General features: G+C 35.7%; 1 protein-coding gene across 14 annotated transcripts in view; it reads right to left on the reverse strand.

Annotated features, from left to right (window-relative positions):
• The window catches only part of DNAH6 (dynein axonemal heavy chain 6), a 411,305-nt gene that overhangs the window by 260,372 nt on the left and 132,593 nt on the right, over nucleotides 1-18,340 (reverse strand). For all 14 annotated transcript variants that reach the window (XR_013526431.1, XM_002807522.6, XM_035272122.3 and 11 more), the window contains 6 exons: nucleotides 15,999-16,112; nucleotides 14,282-14,425; nucleotides 7,239-7,451; nucleotides 6,530-6,622; nucleotides 5,036-5,155; nucleotides 308-488 (listed from right to left, as the gene is read on the reverse strand). Coding sequence is in view for 13 of the 14 variants with exons in the window: in XM_002807522.6 (XP_002807568.3) it covers nucleotides 308-488; nucleotides 5,036-5,155; nucleotides 6,530-6,622; nucleotides 7,239-7,451; nucleotides 14,282-14,425; nucleotides 15,999-16,112 (865 nt within the window). In the remaining variant the exon portion in view is untranslated. The remainder of the gene's footprint in view (nucleotides 1-307; nucleotides 489-5,035; nucleotides 5,156-6,529; nucleotides 6,623-7,238; nucleotides 7,452-14,281; nucleotides 14,426-15,998; nucleotides 16,113-18,340) is intronic.

An 18,340-nucleotide genomic window follows, 5' to 3' on the forward strand; every position in this document is an offset into this window, starting at 1 on the left:
TGTCAAAATTCTGAGATGAAAACATCACTGATAACCTAGAGCAATGTCTCCAAATCATAAAAACAGAAAAAATAGGGAGATTCTCCTTTTCCAAAACTACAAACTAAGCTGAGAGATAATAATAATTTTTAAAAAGTCTAGTGTTCCATTGACATTGTTTAGCAAGTGTGTCAAATGCAAGTATTCTTCATCACCCATACTGACTAGAATCAAGGGCTGAATGTACCACACATTATTAGGTTCCCAGAGAAGAGAAACATTTTAGGGGATTGTAGTCTTTTTGCTTGTTTGGAATTTTGTTTTATACCTGGTTGAGTAGCAGCTCGAAGAGCATTAGGCAGCCGATTCACCTTCCTCATGATTTCTTTCCATGACTTATCCACCTGAAGGAACATCTTGGCCTCTGCAGGCAATTGCCTCTGAATATCTGGAGCATTGAAAATACTTTCTAGGTAGAGCCAGTTTCTCTGGCAGGTCAGCCACTCTTCCTAGGAGAAAAATATGGACGTTGTCAAATTTTAATTCCCCTATTAAAAACATATGGTTATAGTAAAAATCATGACAGAAGGAATCACTATATCTTTTTCCTTGAGGGTGGTATTATGACTCCTCACAGGTCTTTGAAATTAAATTCTTTACGAGGTCCAAGATTCACCTTAGTCTTATTTCATCCCACTGTCTACAGGTTTTCCACTTAGTTACCAGAATTCTAACGGGTTTTTCCATGTAGTTACCAGAATGGATCCAGAGAAACATGATTAAAATATCCAAAGGAGAGATTCAGGGGGCAGCACAATGCTTATGTAAGGAAATCTAGAGGGAAGAGGAAAGTTTAGGGACCATTTTCAAATATATAGAAGATGTCTGTGAAAAAGTTTTTTTTTCTCTCATCTCTATTGTGTATATATTCTTCCTTTATCTTTCTTTAAAAAAGAAAATTAAAAAAACTCTGCTCATGAGAGCAAATGTGGAGACTGGAAGAAGAAAATCATGCATTCCCTTGGCTTTTAGACAATCACTGTCAATAAAAGAAATCAGAAATACAGGGTCAGAAATTAAACGTCTGGAGACCTCACCTTTTTTCTGTGTCTCCTGCTGTTATTGCACGTGTGCACCAAAAATCCATGAAAGAGTTCCTTACTTCTCAATCTAGGTTTGGGAGTAAGCTCAAATGTCACAACCACTTCCTGATTTATCTCAGGTCTCACACTTTACAAGCAATTCATTCTCTGGAGGGTCCTCATTATTCAGCTCAGGCTTCTTTCAAGGACCCTCTTTGAAAATGTCCCCCTTGACTTTGATCTGTAGTCCCTCCCTTCACAAGGCTCGGTCATCAGCCCAGAAGGCTGGACAGGGCCCAGACAATGTGGTTGGTTGAAGAAGATGAATTTCTGAGAAAGTTCTCTTTGAAACAAAGTTGGCACAAGTTATTTTTTCCTCTTACTGCCTTTATTATTTCATAGATAACTTTTCAGATTAGAAAATCTGGAAACCTAAACATAATTATGTCAAGCTAAGTATCTGAAGTCTAAGAAAGAGATTGGATAGGAACAAAGTGAGATTGGTGTAAGTGGGTTCTTTGCTTTGCTATGGGACAATTGAAGGTGGAATAAAATTAAAAGGACATGTTTACCACAAGGAAAGACTCCAAGGAGACTTCAAGCAACAAAGAGCATTCTTCCAGTAAATATAAAGTTGTAGCAAGACTCATAAGGTGGCCCCTAAGATGTGGTGTTTACATTTCTGTGAATCCTCTCCCCTTGAATGTGGGTGCCATCTGTGACTTGCTCCCAGGCATATGGGATGTGGCAAAGGTAACAGAATATACATAATTATGTTCATATTATGTAAGGCTGTACTGGTCATCTTGCTAGGATCCTTTTTCTTCCTTGCTAGACTGATGTAGCCAACAGTCAGTTAGGGAAGCCCATATGTAAAAAACAAAACAAAACAAAACAAAAACCTGTGGGCAATGCCTAGGAGCTGAGGATGGCCTCCAGCTGAGAGCCAGCAAGAAATTGAAGCGCTTAGTCCAAGAATTGCAAGAAAATAATTTCTTCCAACAACTGGAGTGAGCTTGGAAGTGGGTCATTCCCTAGTTAAACTTCTGATAAGAATCCAGTCTGGCTGACATCATGATTGCAACCTTGTGAGACCCTGAGGAAGAGGCCTCAGGTAAACCATGCCAGAATTCCTGAGCCACAGAAACTGTGAGATAATAAATATATATTGTTTAAGTTTGTAGCATTTGCTTCACAGCAAAATAAGAATATGGGCATGCTTTGTTTTACTGTGCTTCACTTTATTGTACTTTGCAGATATTGCATTTTTTACAAATTGAAGTTTGGTGGCAAGCATGCATGAAGAAAGTTAATTCATGCCATTTTTTCCAACAACATGTTCTCACTTTGTCTCTGGGTCACATTTTGGTAATTCTTGCAATATTTAGAACTTTAAAAATACTATTATTAAGCATTATTATTTTTACATCTGTTACAGCGATCTGTGATCAGTCATCTTTGATGTTAAGATTATAATTGTTTTGGGGTGCCATGAACCACGCCCATATGAGATGGCAAACTTAATTGATAAGTATTAAATATGTTCTGATTGCTCCACTGACTGGCTGTTTTCCTGTTTCCTCATCTCATTTCGTTTCTTCAGTGTTCCCCCACATTCCCTGAGACACAACAATATTGAAATTATGCCAGTTCATAACACTGCAAGGCCTTAAGTGTTCAAGTGAAAGGAAGAGTGACGTCTCTCAATTTAAATCAAAAGTTAGAAATGATTAAACTTAGTTAAGAAGGCATGTCAAAATCCAAGATATGTCAAAAGCTTAGCCTCTTGGACCAAACAGTTAAGACAGTTGTGAATGCAACTTCAGTGAACACACAAATGATAAAAAGCCAACAACCTATTTCTGATTTGGAGACTTTGAGTGGTCTGAATAGAAGATAAAACCAACCACAACATTCCCTTAAGCCAAAGCCTAGTCTGAGGCAAGACCCTAACTCTTTCAATGAGAGGTGAGAAATCTGTGGGAGAAAAGTTTGAAGGAGGCAGGGGTTGATTCGTGAAACGGAAAGAAGCTCTCACTGTGACATAAAAGTGCAAGGTGAAGCAGAAAGGGCTGATAAAGCTGCAGCAAGTTATCCAGAAGATTTAGCTAAGATCATTGATGAAGGTGGCTACTCTCAATGTCAGATTTTCCATGCAGACAAAATAGCCTTCTATTAGAAGAAGATTCCATCTAGACTTTCATCGCTAATGAAGATAAGCCAGTGCCTGGCTTCAAAAATTCAGAGGACAGGCTGACACATGTTAGGGAAAAATGCAGGTGATGACTTTGAGTTAAAACCAATGCTCATTTACCATTCAAAAAATCTCAAGGCCTTTAAGAATTATGCTAAATCTACTCTGTCTATGCTCTAAAAATGAAACAAGAAAGCCCATGTTACAGCACATCTGTTTCAAGCATCATTTATCAAAGATTTAAGCCTACTGTTAGACCTACTGCTCAGAAGAAAAGACTTCTTTCAAAATATTACTGTTCATTGACAATGGACCTGGTTTCCCAAGAGCTCTTATGTACAAGGAGATTAACGTTGTTTTCATGACTGCTGTCACAATATCCATTCTGCAGCCCATGGATTAAGGAGTACTTTCAACTTTAAAGTCTTATTATTTAAGAAATACATTTTGTAAGGTTATATCTGCCATAGATAGTAATTCCTCTGATGGATCTGGGAAAAGTGAATTTAAAAACCCTCTGGAAAGGACTATTCATTCTAGATGCCATTGAAAATATTTGGCATCTAGAATGACTAGTCCTTTCCAGAGGGTTTTTGTCATTCATGGGAGGAGGTCAAAATATTAACACTAATAGGAGTTTGGAAGAAGCTGATTCTACCGTATAGATGACTTTGAGGGATTCAAGACATTGGTGGAGGAAATAGCAGATATAGTGGAAATAGAAGGAGAACTAGAATTAGAAGTGGAACCTGAAGATGTGACTGAATTGCTGCAATATTATGACAAAATTTGAACAGATGAGGAGTTGCTTCTTATGGATGAGCAAAGAAAGTGGTTTTATGAGATGGAATCTACTTCTGGTGAAAATGCTATAAACATTGTTGAAATGGCAACAAAGGATTTAGGATATTATATAAACATAGTTGGTAAAACAGCAGCAGGGCTTGAGAACATTGAGTCCAATATTGAAAGAAGTCTGTCATGGGTAAAATGCTATAAAATATTGCATGCTACAAAGAATTTTTTTAAATAAAAGGAACTGTCAATAAATGTGGCAAACTTCATTGTTGTCTTATTTTAGGAAATTGCAACAGCTCCCTGCCACCTTCAGCAGCACCCATAAACATTGAGGCAAGGTCTTCTACCAGCCAAAACATGATGAGTCACCGAAGGCTCAGATAATCATTAGCATTTTTAGCAATATGGCATTGCATACTTAATGAACCACAGTACAGTATAAAAAATAATTTCAACTTATATTTTAGATTCAGGGTTACATGTGCAGGTTTGTTAAATGAGTATGCTGTGTTATGCTGAGGTTTGAGGTATGAATGATGTTTTCACTCAGCGAGGATAGTATCCAATAGACAGTTTTTCTGCCTTTGCACCCTTCCTTCTCTCCCCTTTTTAGTAGTCTCCAGTGTCTGTTGTTCCTATCTTTATATCTATGTGTTCCCAATTCAACATAACTTCTTATGTTCTTGGAAACAAAAAATTCATGTGGCTTTCTCTATTGCAGCATTTGGACTGTAACCAAATCTGCAATATCACTGAAGTATACCTGTGCAAGGGTGATGGTAATAGCATTAAGCTGTATACTTACATAAAGAAAAGCTCAATACCTGTGCATGTCTCTTACATTCTAAAGACGGTAACATGTCCACAGTTAAAGCTTACATTATAAAACCATATAATATTTAAATAATAAAACAAATTATTTCTAAGGTCCTTGTGACTCTCTAATTCTCTGAGTGTATGAATTGAAATTATTCTTACTCACCAATGTTTGATTAAATAAAGCAAGTTGTTTTTGCCATTCATCCACTCGAGTTTTCAGTGGACCAACGTAACGTGATGAGGCAAGGGTTGCAACATTGATGGTGCTATCATCAAGAAGGACCTTTAAAGGAAGGGGAAGAAAATATATGCAGCACCAGGTATCTGTGCTCTCAGTAATGTTTCATATACATAATCCCAGAGTCCACTTAAAGGCAAACTCATTGAATTAATAGCTTAGCCCCTCCTACTGTTTCCTACTCATCAATTTCCCCTCACTATTCACATCTTTGTGGCACTGTGATGTTCTTTTAAAGGTCACCCAGGACTTCTGATTTCCAAATTTCTCTTGCTCCTGTAATTATTAATGGTACAAGTTTTTGTATGGTTCAACACTCTTCTCCTCTCTCCCTCCACTATTAGGTAACTAGTACCTTCTTAACACAATTTGGTCACCTGGTCTTGCCTTCATTTCTCAAAATATCATATACTGGCAAAATTGCCTGTTGTCTGTCCATTGAATTATCACTTTCTCTTAATTATCTTAAGGGAGAAATGAACTCATTCATATCAAGCTCTCAATGGTTATAAGTTTCGCCTCCACCTCCATCGTCTACTACTCCCCTTTATACAACAGCATCTCTCACAGAGCATGTGAATTTTTAAAAATGTGTCTGTTATCTGAAAGATTTAATGGTCCATTTCAATAATAAGCTTTTGAGAGTAGAAGCCGCACCATCTGATATCAATTGCCCTAAACTTGCTGACCTCTTTGAGTCTCCTCTCCCATCCACAGTGCAGAGTGATGTCTGGTCTTGCTCTTCCAACCTACACCTGGCAAAGCCATTTTACCTCGAATTCTAGCCTGGGTATACTCTATTAGGCCAGAGCTTTGCCTTTTAAGTTGGGCTACGTGACTGAGCTCTCTTTGCTAAACAAATGTTCCTTCAGATTTTAAATGATAAAGACTATTCCAAACACATGGGTTAGATTTATTTTCTTTTATGGTTGACAGAGCATGGCCATCGTTTCCTAATTTCAACACATTCAAGTGAATTTAGCCTTTCAGTGTGCTATAAACATGAAATACTCATTCAGGTTTCTTTGCCTTGTTTTCAGGGTTTGAAGTGGCCTTTATTTTTTTCTATGTCTATCAAATCCCATCTAATATTTAAGATCCACCTCGTTATGACTGGTCTGGGAAGAATGCTCTGATCATTGCAACTGTAACTGATCTTTCTGTTTTTCTAAATTCCTCAACAGTTACCAACTACAGGTTGCAACTCTTACATATATATGCCATTTTTAATGCTTTGTTAAACATTTCATGTAGAAGCATTCATGTCAATTATTTGCATTCATCTTGCTTTTCCAATTAGATTTTTTCTTCTTAAGTGACTCTCATATTTTATTCCCTCATCATAATCTCTCACGGAAGATTTACAACTAGCTGTGGCTGAAACCTTTACCATAAGTTTTCACTAATCTGGTTACCCACCTGTATGTCATCTGTGCCGCCCAGTATAAACACATCTTTGGCATCACGGTGAGGCAGAATGACAAATTCAGTTGTTTTCCAAGAGTCCTCCACCTTAGAAATAATTCAAGTCTTAGGATATCTAAATTCACTGTGTTTAGATAATCAACAAATGAATGTGAGATGAAATAAGTAAAAACTCCACAATTATCTCATTTTCCTCCTTATTGCCCTTTAAAATTCATAAAATCTTCTTGGATAGATGACACTGACTTGCTTAATTTTATTTGAATGATATTAACACACATGCTTTGAGAGAAAAAAATCTTTTTATGCAGAGGATTAGTAGGTGTGTATATATCTTTAGGGTAAGGAGATAGTATCATAACTAAGAAAATCTTAATGTCTTTTGAAGCATTTAACAGATTTCTCTGGTAGTTTGGAAGATAATGTATTTGGGTTTAAAAGATCTTTCTTGGTATATAGTTTTATATATAAGCATGCACATTTCAAACCTTGTGGCCATCAAGTTCCTATGAGCTGTAGGATAAGCAGAAGGAGGAGATTTTTAGAGGTGATAACAGTAATCTCTGTTGTAAGGAAACAATAGAGGGATGACTGATAATGAAGGAATGAAAGCTGCAACATTGAAAAATCCATCCAGATTACCAAAAGTGAATCTGAAAACTTTCACATTCCCTAATTATATAAATATATATTCCAGATTTACCTTTTTAAGAATTGTTTCTAAGGCAGCTTCTCCAGAGGCCTGTCCAGATATGTCCTGGATTTCTTGACTGAAGTCAAAAACATGCAACTCGGAGAGCCTCTCCAAGGTTAATGGAATTTCAGTATCCACTAGAGTGGTATCAACTGTTTGTTCAATAGCAGCCCAATGTCTTGGCTTCAAAGCCGGGTTCCTCAAGTCAATGATAACTGGAAGCTGAAAAACAAACACCCTCAGAGACAGGAAGACATAATGCTTTTTAATCTTAAAAATATAACCCAAAGCTTCTGGTTTCAAATTGTGCATGTAGAGAGCTGGAAAGAGCACCACTTACCCATCTTTCCACAAAGCAAAATCTGAACAACTGCATATTAATGACTCTAACTGAGCCTATTGAAAACCAAGTTTGCAGGGCAGAACCAACTCAAAGTTTGGAGGGAGATTGATACTGACAGGTTTCTCCACAAGGAGAGACAGTAACTGAGAATTTTCCTACCTGGGGTAGATTCCTTGGGATGACATATGAACTATTAAGAAGATAAGAAGATTCAGCTAAATTTAAAAAATAGAATGCTAAAGATTAAGTGCAGGGTAGCATGGAAAGTCTCTGAGCCTACAAATACAGTGGTGCTGACAGTGAAGACTGAAAGGACTCTTAAGAAAGCTTCCTTTATGATGCTGGCTGGGGGAGGGAAACAGTGGCAGTTATATAGTAACTCTAACAAATTCATCTCCCCTACTTCCTCTGTGGAACAAACCCCTTGACATACAGAGAAAGGAACAAAAAACTGCTACCTTAAGGCACTGGTGATAACTTATGACAATATCTTCCTATAACTGGAGAAATAGAACATAGAAAAAAACAATTTACCCTTGGGGGAGGGACAGAAATAAATGCTAGGCTCACTACAGCTGGAAAAGTGGGAGAAACACCTGTGATAGGAATTCTGAGAACAAGAGCTATAGCACCTCACTAAGACAGAGGTTTAATCAGAGCATGAGGGGAATGTTCCTTCTCACCTCTCCCACCAGGTTAACAAATATTGAATAAGAATAGCAGTGGGATACAGAGTAGAAAGCTGCAAGTGACAGCTTCTCAGTGGGGCACAACACAAAGGGAAGACCCAAGGTCAGGGGAAAATAGGAATTGAGAAAATAACCTTTGGTAAACCATCTAGTGATTCAAGGTATCACTAGAAAAATTTGAAGCCTGTGGTGCACTGAGGGTAACCATAGCAACATCAACCCTTAAACCTAGCCAAATTCCTAACTACATTTAACACAACATCTCACACAAAAATCCAAGTAGAAGAAGAGGCATGCTCATTTCCAAGCATAAATATTATTTGCTCTGGTATTTACTGTACTATATATCTGGCTTTGAACAAAAAATTAAGATGCATGTGAAAAGGCAAGAAAAACCACACATCTAAGAGACAAAACAATAATCAGACCCAGAAATGACACATATGTTGGAAGTAGATAATTTAAAATAACTATGATTAATATGTTAAAGGTGCTAATGGAAAAGTTAGATAACAAGCAAAATCAGTTGGGAAATGTCAACAGAGAAATGGAAAGTACAATTACAAATTGAACTAAAATGCTAGAAATAAAAAAGACAGTATAAAAAATAAAGAATGCCTTTAATGGGTTTAACACAGCCAAGAAATTAATGAACTTGAAGATAAATGAGTATAAATTCCAGAAACTGACCTGCACAGAAAAAAGAGGGAGAAGAGAAAATAAAAACAAAACAGAGCATCCAAGACCTGTGGGACAATGTCAAATCGCCTAATGTACATATCATAGAAATCACAGAAGGAAAAGAGAGGGAGAAAACAGAGCAGAAAAAATGCTTAAAAAATAACAGCTGCAAAATTTTTCAAAATTAAAAACAAGTACCACATCACAGATCCAAGAAACTCAAGAGAGCATCAAGCAAAATAAATTTGAACAGTGAACAACAACATATGCACACCTAGGCATTCTCTATTCCTGACTGATGAGAATCAAGACGAAGAGCAAATCTTGAAGGTGGCCAGACAAAAAAGGACATATCATCTATAGAACAACAAGAATTTAAAACTACAGCAGACTGCTTGTCCAAAATCATGCAAACAAGAAGAGTACCTCCAAATTACTGAAGGAAAAACAGAAACAAAAACTGTTGGCTCAGAATTATATACTCAGTGAAAATATTCAAAACTGAAGGATAAAGACTTCTTAAAAATAAAAACTGAGGAAATTAATTATTACCCTACTTACTCTATTAGAAATATTAAAGGATATTCTTTAGGCAGAATGAACATGTTATGAGTCAGGAACTTAGATCCACACAAAGCAATAAAGAACATTGGAAATGGAATACATGTAAAGTAAAATTCATTTTCTTTCTTATTTTTATTGCTCTAAAAGATAACTGTCTGGAGCAAAAAATAGTAAAAACAAGTTATATTTATAGTATATATAAATATAGACATAACAACATCAGCACAAAGAATGTATGGGGGAATTCATTGGGTGTATACTATTATAAGGTCTTTGCACTGCATGTAAAATAGTAAAATATTATTTGAAGGTTGATTTAATTATAAATTTATATTTTAAGCCTAGAATAACAATTTTAAATAATTTTCTAAAAATTATGTAAAAAGTGGTATGAATAATTTCATTGAGAAGATAAAATGAAATAATAAAATATGCAATTAAATTAAAAGAAGGCACAAAAAGAGAGAAAAAGAAACAAAGAACCAGTAGACTAAAATAGCTGGCAAGGTGGTAGATTCAATATAACTATATATATAATGACTTTAAATGTGAATATTCTACACACACCTGTTAAGGGACTAAGAATATTGGATTAAAAAAAAAGAAGTCAATTATATGGTTTCTAAAAAAATCTATTTTAAATATAAAAACACAGATAAAAGTAAAAATGGAGAAAGCTATATCATATGAACACTGAAGGAAAGCTGAACTTGCTATATTAATTTCAGATAATGTAAATGTTAGAAAGGAATCTTATCAGAGATAAAGAGAGACAATTCATAAATGATGTAAGGGTCAATTCCTCAAAAAGAAATAACAATATGAAATGTGCACACTTCCAACAACAGAGCATCAAATTAAATGAAGCATCACTATCTTGAGGTGGCAGTAACATCATAAAAGTATTCATTCATTCATTCATTTGTATCTGTATGAATTCATGGATATTTATTTTATAAATTGGGCTATAATACAATACTAGATTTTTTTTGCCTGAAATTATTAAGGCTTTGGCCATTGAGACTTCTTTGCCCTTTTGATATTCTCCCATGATTTTGTTTTTTGAGCCCTTTCTTACTTCCTGTCACTTCAAGATGCTCCAGGCTCATCTTGTGTATTTCCTGACATGATTTAATAGTATTAAAAATGAAAATCTAGATACAAATTATGCTCATTGCTACTGGGGTGTCAATGCTTTTAGGAGGCGGAACATAAATTTCCACCCCTTAAGTATAGCTGTGCATAGTAACTTCCTTTCAAATAATACAGTATGGAAAGAGCAACCTAATAATTCTACTTCTAGTTATTTACCCAAGTTAATAGAAAACTCATGTTCACAAAAAACAAAAAGCTGTACATGAAAGTTTATAGCAGTTTTATTAATAATCACTACAAAGTGAGATAGAACAACGATATCTTTTATCAAGTGAATGAATAAATAAACTATGATATATCTATAAAATGGAATACTAGAAAATAAAAATAAATGAACTGGCTGGGCATGATAGCTCAGGCCTGTGATTCCAGCACTTTGAGAAGCTGAAGCAGAAGGATCACTTGAGCCCAGGAGTTCAAGATTAGCCTGAGCAACACAGTGAGATCCTGTCTCATTCTGTCACAGATGCTGGAGAGGATGTGGAGAAATAGGAATGCTTTTATGCTGTTGATGGTAGCGTAAGTTAGTTCGACCATTGTGGAAGACAGTGTGGCAATTTCTTAAGGATCTAGAACTAGAAATACCATTTGACCCAGCAATCCTATTATTGGGTATATACCCAAAGGATTATAAATCATTCTACTATAAAGACACATGCACACATATGTTTATTGTAGTACTGTTCACAATAGCAAAGACTTGGAACCAAACAAAATGTCCATCAATGATAGACTGGATAAAGAAAATGTGGCACATATACACCATGGAATACTATGCAGCCATAAAAAAGGATGAGTTCATGTCCTTTTCAGGCACATGGATGAATCTGGAAACCATCATTCTCAGCAAACTAACACAGGAATAGAAGACCAAACACCACATATTCTCACTCATAAGTGGGAGTTGAACAATGAGAACACATGGACACAGGGAGGGGAACATCACATACTGGGACCTGCTGGGGGGTGGGGGACAAGGGGAGGGATAGCATTAGTAGAAATACCTAATGTAGATGATAGGTTGATGGGTGCAGCAAACAACCATGGCACATGTGTACCTATGTAACAAAGTTGCACTTTCTGCACAGGTATCCCAGAACTTAAAGTATAATTTTCAAAAAGCAAGAAATGAACTATTGCCTCACATGACAACAATGAAGAATCTTTTTTCTTAAAAAATTATAATTCACAGAGTTATGCTACCATCACCTCTATCTGATTTTAGAACATGTCATCACCCCAAAAGGAAACTCCATACTCATTTGGTCCCATAAGCAGTCACTCCTATTTTTTCCTCCCCATAGTGCTTGGTAACCATGAGTTTACTTTCTCACTATAAATTTCTCTATTCTGGACATTTCATATAAATGGCATATGCTATCTGGCCTTTTTTTTGTGACTGGCTTCTTTTACTTTGCATTATGATTTTAAATTTTTTATCTTAATTTTTGCAGACACTAGGTCCCACTATGATGTACAGGCTGGTCTTGAACTCCTGGGCTCAAGTGATCCTCCCAGCTTGTCTTCCAAAGTATTGGTCACTGCACCCAGCCTAGCATCATGTTTTTAACATTTGTCTATTCTGTTGCACCTAAAACTTAATTTCATTTTGCTACTGAATAAAATTTCATCATATAGATATGCCACATTTTATTTCTCCATTTTATTAACTGATGGAAATTTTTTTTCCCACTTTTGGATATTATAAACAAGGCTGCTATGAACATTTGTACTGAAGTTTCTGTGTGAACACTTGCTTTCAATAATCTTGGACATATATCTAGAAGCAGAATTACTTGGTAATATGGTAGGTCTACATTTTACATCTTGAGCAAATGCCAGACTATTTTCCAAAGTGGCTGTACCACCTTACAATCCTACCAGCAACATGTAAAAGTTCTAATTTCTGCATATTCCCTACAATACTTATTCCTATATAATCTGTCTCTTTGATCATAGCCATCCTAGGGAGTGTGAAACGCTATCTCATTGTGGCTTTGATTTGCATTTCTCTAATAACTAATGGTGTTCAGTATCTTTTCATGCGTCTTCTTTGGGGAGGGGTGTATTCAAATCCTTTGCCCATTTTAAAGGGTTATTTGTCTTTTTACTTGTAAGAGTATGTTATATATTTTGGGTACAACTACATAGAGGGATCTTAAATGCATTTTGCTGAGTGAATGAAGCCAGATCCAAAAGGCTGCATATTGTATTATTTCATTTACATAACATTCTGTAAAAGGCAAAACTATAGAAGACAGAAGACAGATCAGTGGTTGTCTGGAATTGTGATAAAGAGAAAGGCTAACTACAAAGGGACAACACAAGCAAATTATTTGGGTAATGAAATTGTTCTGTAAGGGATTGCTGTATTAGACACATTACTCATTTGTAAAAACCCACAGAACTGTATGCCACAAAAAGTGACTTCTACTGCATGCAAGTTAAAAAATATATATAAACCAGGATTTCAAGGGAACCCAGTTGGAATGCAAACTATAGCAAATAAATTTGTTTATTATTGCAAGATACAATCACACTAAAGGCAATAAAGAAGAGAGAAGCTGACTTAAACAACTTGGAAAGTGTTTTGACTAGATATTGTAAGCTAAAGGGGATAAATATTGTGCAAATAATGCTCTTTTCAAGGTGGAAAATTTTCTTCCCATTGTATCTGAAGCTTTACTTACTTTTCTTTTCCACATCTTTTTAGTTCTTGATTTCATCTTTAAAAAAAAAAACCAAAAAACCAAAAAAACTAAAATTGCCCAGGTGTGGTGGCTAATGCCTGTAATCCCAGTAATTCGGGAGGCTGAGGCGGGTGGATCACCTGAGGTCAGGATTTTGAGACCAGCCTGACCAACAGGGTGAAACCCTGACTCAACCAAGAAAAATATAAAAAATTAGCCAGGCATGGTGGCGGGTGCCTGCAATCCCAGCTACTCAAGAGGCTGAAGGAGGAGAATCTTTTGGACCCAGGAGGCAAAAGTTGCAGTGAGACGAGATGGTGCCACTGCATTCCAGCCTGGGCAACAAGAGTGAAACTCCGTCTCAAAAAACAAAGAAACAAACTAACAAAACAACAACAACAAAATACCCTAAAATTGTTTAAAAAACTAAAATCATATCCCTTTTCTTAACCATTTCAAGCACTGGCTTAGCTGAGCTGGTTTCAAAAAGCCAGCCCTGTATACCTGGAGCCTTGTTTCCCAACTTTCTTCACATCATAGCACATCTGGAAAATGGCATAGTTATGTCGTGCAGTTATGCAAATGGACAAGGTGGACTGGACAAGTTTACCCCAGCCTCAACTGGCTCCCTAAGGGTTTGAGTGGATCAGTATCTTAGTACAACTACAACCCATTCCTGCACTATTTCCCCTACCACTTGGGAAACACGCTGAACGCTGCTTCTAACCGCAGTATTCAACTGTATGATTTGGCCAACTGAAGACAGGGATGTAGCCTGTGCCACTGCAAAAAAATGAATTTGACTATTGTTTTTTTCTGTCTGCAGAGCTCACTAACTTAATCAGGGAAGAATTCCTGATTTTGGTCTCATTAGCATCAATTAATAACCAACTGGCCTAGAGTTTTTGAAACAATTTCTATCAACCTTACCTTTTCTTTCATGGTTTCCACCTTGTATTTGAGCTGGGGCACTACACTGTTAGGTGGCAAGCCTTTTTCCAATTGAGACACAAATTTAGCATATTTAGAAACTTGACTGTTGAGAACTTCTGGATCCAGGCAATCAAATTTGGACTATGAAAAGTTTTAAAACAAAGCAAAACAAGTTAAAACATAAAATCAAAGTCAGGTTTGAAATACTAAAAATTGTTAAAAGTTAGTTAATCCAAATCTACACTAAATTTTTGGAAATGGCTTTACCTATTAAATTGCTAAAAATATTATGTATCCAGCATCACCTGTTTATTTCTTTCATGTTCTTGTCTCTCACATCATCAAATATAGTATTGCAGGCTCTGTAATTTATTTCTGAGGATTAATATTCATAAAGTCCTCGAAGGAGACAAGTAGCTAATTTTTTGCTCTTGCTTACCAGAAATTTCTCACCTAGTAGTCTTCTATCATTTGATTATGCACCTGTTTAACATAAATATTTTAAAGATGTACCCCAATATACTTATAGATCTATAATTATTTTTCTCATTATGTAAACATACAAGTAAACCATAAATTGACATGTTAGATAGCCATACATGTACACTGATGGCAGTAGAAAATTTGTAAACCTTCATTTTTCTTTTTTTTGTAAATTTATTTTTCTTCTGCTCCCTAATGGATTTTCTTGTGTATTTCCTAGGGTGAATGCATCCTACATTGGAAGTCACTGCTCTAATCCATAGTGATAATCAGAAAATTCTCTAAGCTGCTGCTTCTTAAGAATATTTTTTTACTGCTGAGATAAGTGATAAATGAGTTAAAGGAGAGCACTGAAAACTGATGTTACAGCATGCATTTGTTTTTGTTTGTTTATTTTCTATTTTCTCCACCAAAAGGTAAGTTCTATCTTTGAACTTTGTTCTTCTCATTCTCCACTGGCACTCCCAGCAACTAGAACATTATCTGAAACGTATTTTACTGTGTTACTGTTTTTTAACCAATCCATGCGGCTTCTAATTATAGACATCAGCATAGGTAGGATGAATAAGAAGTGTAAAACAGTATTTGTAAAGTCGATAGTATTTCTAACATGTCCATACCACACTTGAAAGTATAGGTGGCCATCTATTTTGCCTTGTAGAGAGTTGACCCTTTTTAAGATTGAATATAGGGTAGATCCTAGAAACAAAACTCTTTATGGCTGTTGATATTTGGCTAATTTAAAGTTTACTACTGAGCTCTCAAAGGAAGATTCTAGATTTTATCACTCTATTCTATTACAGTGAACAAAATGGCTTCCTTTTTTAAAGGACAACAAAAATAGAAACCTAAAGTGTGTAGATCACAAATAAAATGCTACAATCCTCAAGAACACTGGAGCATATGATGACAACACTGTTTGGAAGCCACAAAGTGATTAAATGTCACACAGCATGTTCCATTGGTACTTCCACTATGTAACCTTCTAACATGAAGGACCTGAGAAGCCTGGCTTACAAGAATACTTTTTGCTCTGTAGCATACAGTGACATGATGACCTTTATGATTTTCACTGGAAAGTTTATAAATATTCTCAGAAAATGATACCATTGCATGTTTACTGTCATTAAGAAAAGCACCAGATTGTTAAAAGTTATAATTCAAATTATAAGAAATTTAAAATTAATTCATATAAAAATAATTTAAGAACCGAAGGCTTTTTCCCCCCTACCTTTAGCCATTCTTGTTGGAGTTTATCCCATTCAGAGAAAGAATCCCAGAGCAATTGTTTGAGCTTCAGTTCAGCACTAACTTCTTCCAAAGCTTCAAACTTGGACACTTCTACCTGTAAAAATGTAGTAAACAAAATGTGAAATTTAGTTTTCAGATATAATGATCATATGCTGGTCTCCTATTAGTAATTCTTGGTACAGTGATTACTTGGCAGAATGTGAGGCTTAAATGGGTTAAGAAAAGGAGCACTAGAAACAAATGAAGAAGAAAAAAACTCCACAAAACTCCACAAAACCCCACGTACATCACAATTTCCATTAGAGTAACAAAATATAACTCCTGGTATTTCCTTAGGACTTAAATATTCTCCAAAGACATAAATATTATAAGAGTAACATAGGCATTATTCTTTGAGTTGGATTATATATGCACATATGTGCTAGACCTTCTAGAGAAAGCAGATGAGTCTTTAGAGGCACTGATTTCTGTTAGGCTTCTGTACTTAAATGGCCTAAGAGGAAATGACTGTGCGGTAGCTGGTGGGGAAGACGGTGAAGTTTAAGATGGAGAGGACAGTGTGGTTTCTTACTCTTTTCTAACCATGGATTGTATATGAACCTTATGGAGAGGAAGGGTGCAAGAAAATCTGAAGAAGGTGTTTTCATTAGAAGTGTTTTAAGACTGCCTTGGCTCAATGCTGGGAAAAACTTCAGGGAGTTGGTTGCACAGAAATTTTTGGACTTTGACATTAGGAATTTAGTATTATTTTCCATTAAGAATTGCAAATGATTTCCTGCAACTTAGATCAGTCAGGTTTTCACTCCTATTTTCCAAATAATTGAGAGCCACAGAGGGAAGGCTAGTTCAGAGGCAATCAGGAAGGAATCAGTCATGGAAGATGGAAGGAGAAAGACACACTTCTATTTCAGGTTCTGTGTTTTTAAAAATTTATTTTTTAACTAATTTTTTCTTCTGAAGGTAAAAATCACATTACATGAGATCTAGTCTTTGAACAAATTATTAAGTGTAAAGTATAGCAATGATAATGATAACAACGTTAACAAAATTATTTAATGTACTTTTTCTAGTACTTTTTCACCTTGTATAACTGAAACTTTATACACATAAAACAGCTCCTCATTTCCCCTTCCTCCCAGCCTCTGGAAACCACCATTCCACTTCTGCTTATATGAGTTTGACTACTTTAGATAGCTCATATAAATGAGATTATGCAGTTTTTGTAGCTGGCTTATTTCACTAAGCATAATGTCCTCCAGGTTAATCCATGCTGTGGCATAACAGGATTTTCTCCTTTTGTGAGATTGAGGGAAATTCTATTTTATGTAGATACCACATTATCTTTATCCATTCATCTGCTGATGGACATTTAGGTTGTTTCCATATCTTGGCTATTGAGAACAATGCTTCTATGAACATGGGAGTGCAAATGTAACTTCAAGAGCCTGATTCAATTATTGGGATATATGCCCATAAACGGGATCACTGGGTCATATGGTAGTTCTATTTTTAATTTTTGAGGAATCACCATGCTCTTTTCCATAGTGTTTGTACCATTTTACATTCTCATCTATGTTGTAAAGGATTCAATTTCTTCACATCCTTGCCAACATTTGTCATTCATTTTATTTTTATAATGGTCATTCTAACAGATGTGAGGTGATACCTTCTTGCGGTTTGATTTTAATTTCCCTGATGATTATTGATGTTGAGTGTCTTTTCACATGCCTGTTGGCCATTTGTAAGTCTTCTCTAGAGAAATATTTATTCAAGTCCTTTATCCATTAAAAAATTTGGGTTATTTGCTTTTTTGGCTATTGAGTTATAGGAGTTCCTTATATATAAGGAGTTTAGATGATAAACTCTTATCAAGTATATAATTTGCAAATATTTTCTCACATTCTGTGTTTGCCTGTTTACTCTGTTGATTGTTCCATCTGCTTTGCAGAAGCTCTTTAGTTTGATGTAGTTCTACTTGTCTATTTCTGTTTTTGTTGCATTGGTTTTTGGTGTCACATCCAAGATATCATAGCCAAGGCCAATGTCATAAAATTCATGAAATTTCCCCTACAATTACTTCTAGGAATTTTATAGTTTTGGGTCTTTTGTTTAAGTCTTTAGTACATTCATTTTGAGTTGATTTTTGTATAAGGGTTCAGCTTCGTTCTTTTGCATGTGAATATCCAGTTCCTTAACACTATTTGTTGAAAAGACTATCCTTTCCCTATTGTGTATTTTTGGCACCTATGCCAAAGATGAGTTGACCATATTTGTTGATTTATTTTTGGGCTTTCCATTCTGTTTCATTGGTCTCTATGTCGG

The sequence above is a fragment of the Callithrix jacchus genome, chromosome 14, assembly GCF_049354715.1.
Source record: "Callithrix jacchus isolate 240 chromosome 14, calJac240_pri, whole genome shotgun sequence".
Classification (NCBI taxonomy): Eukaryota; Metazoa; Chordata; class Mammalia; order Primates; family Cebidae; genus Callithrix; species Callithrix jacchus.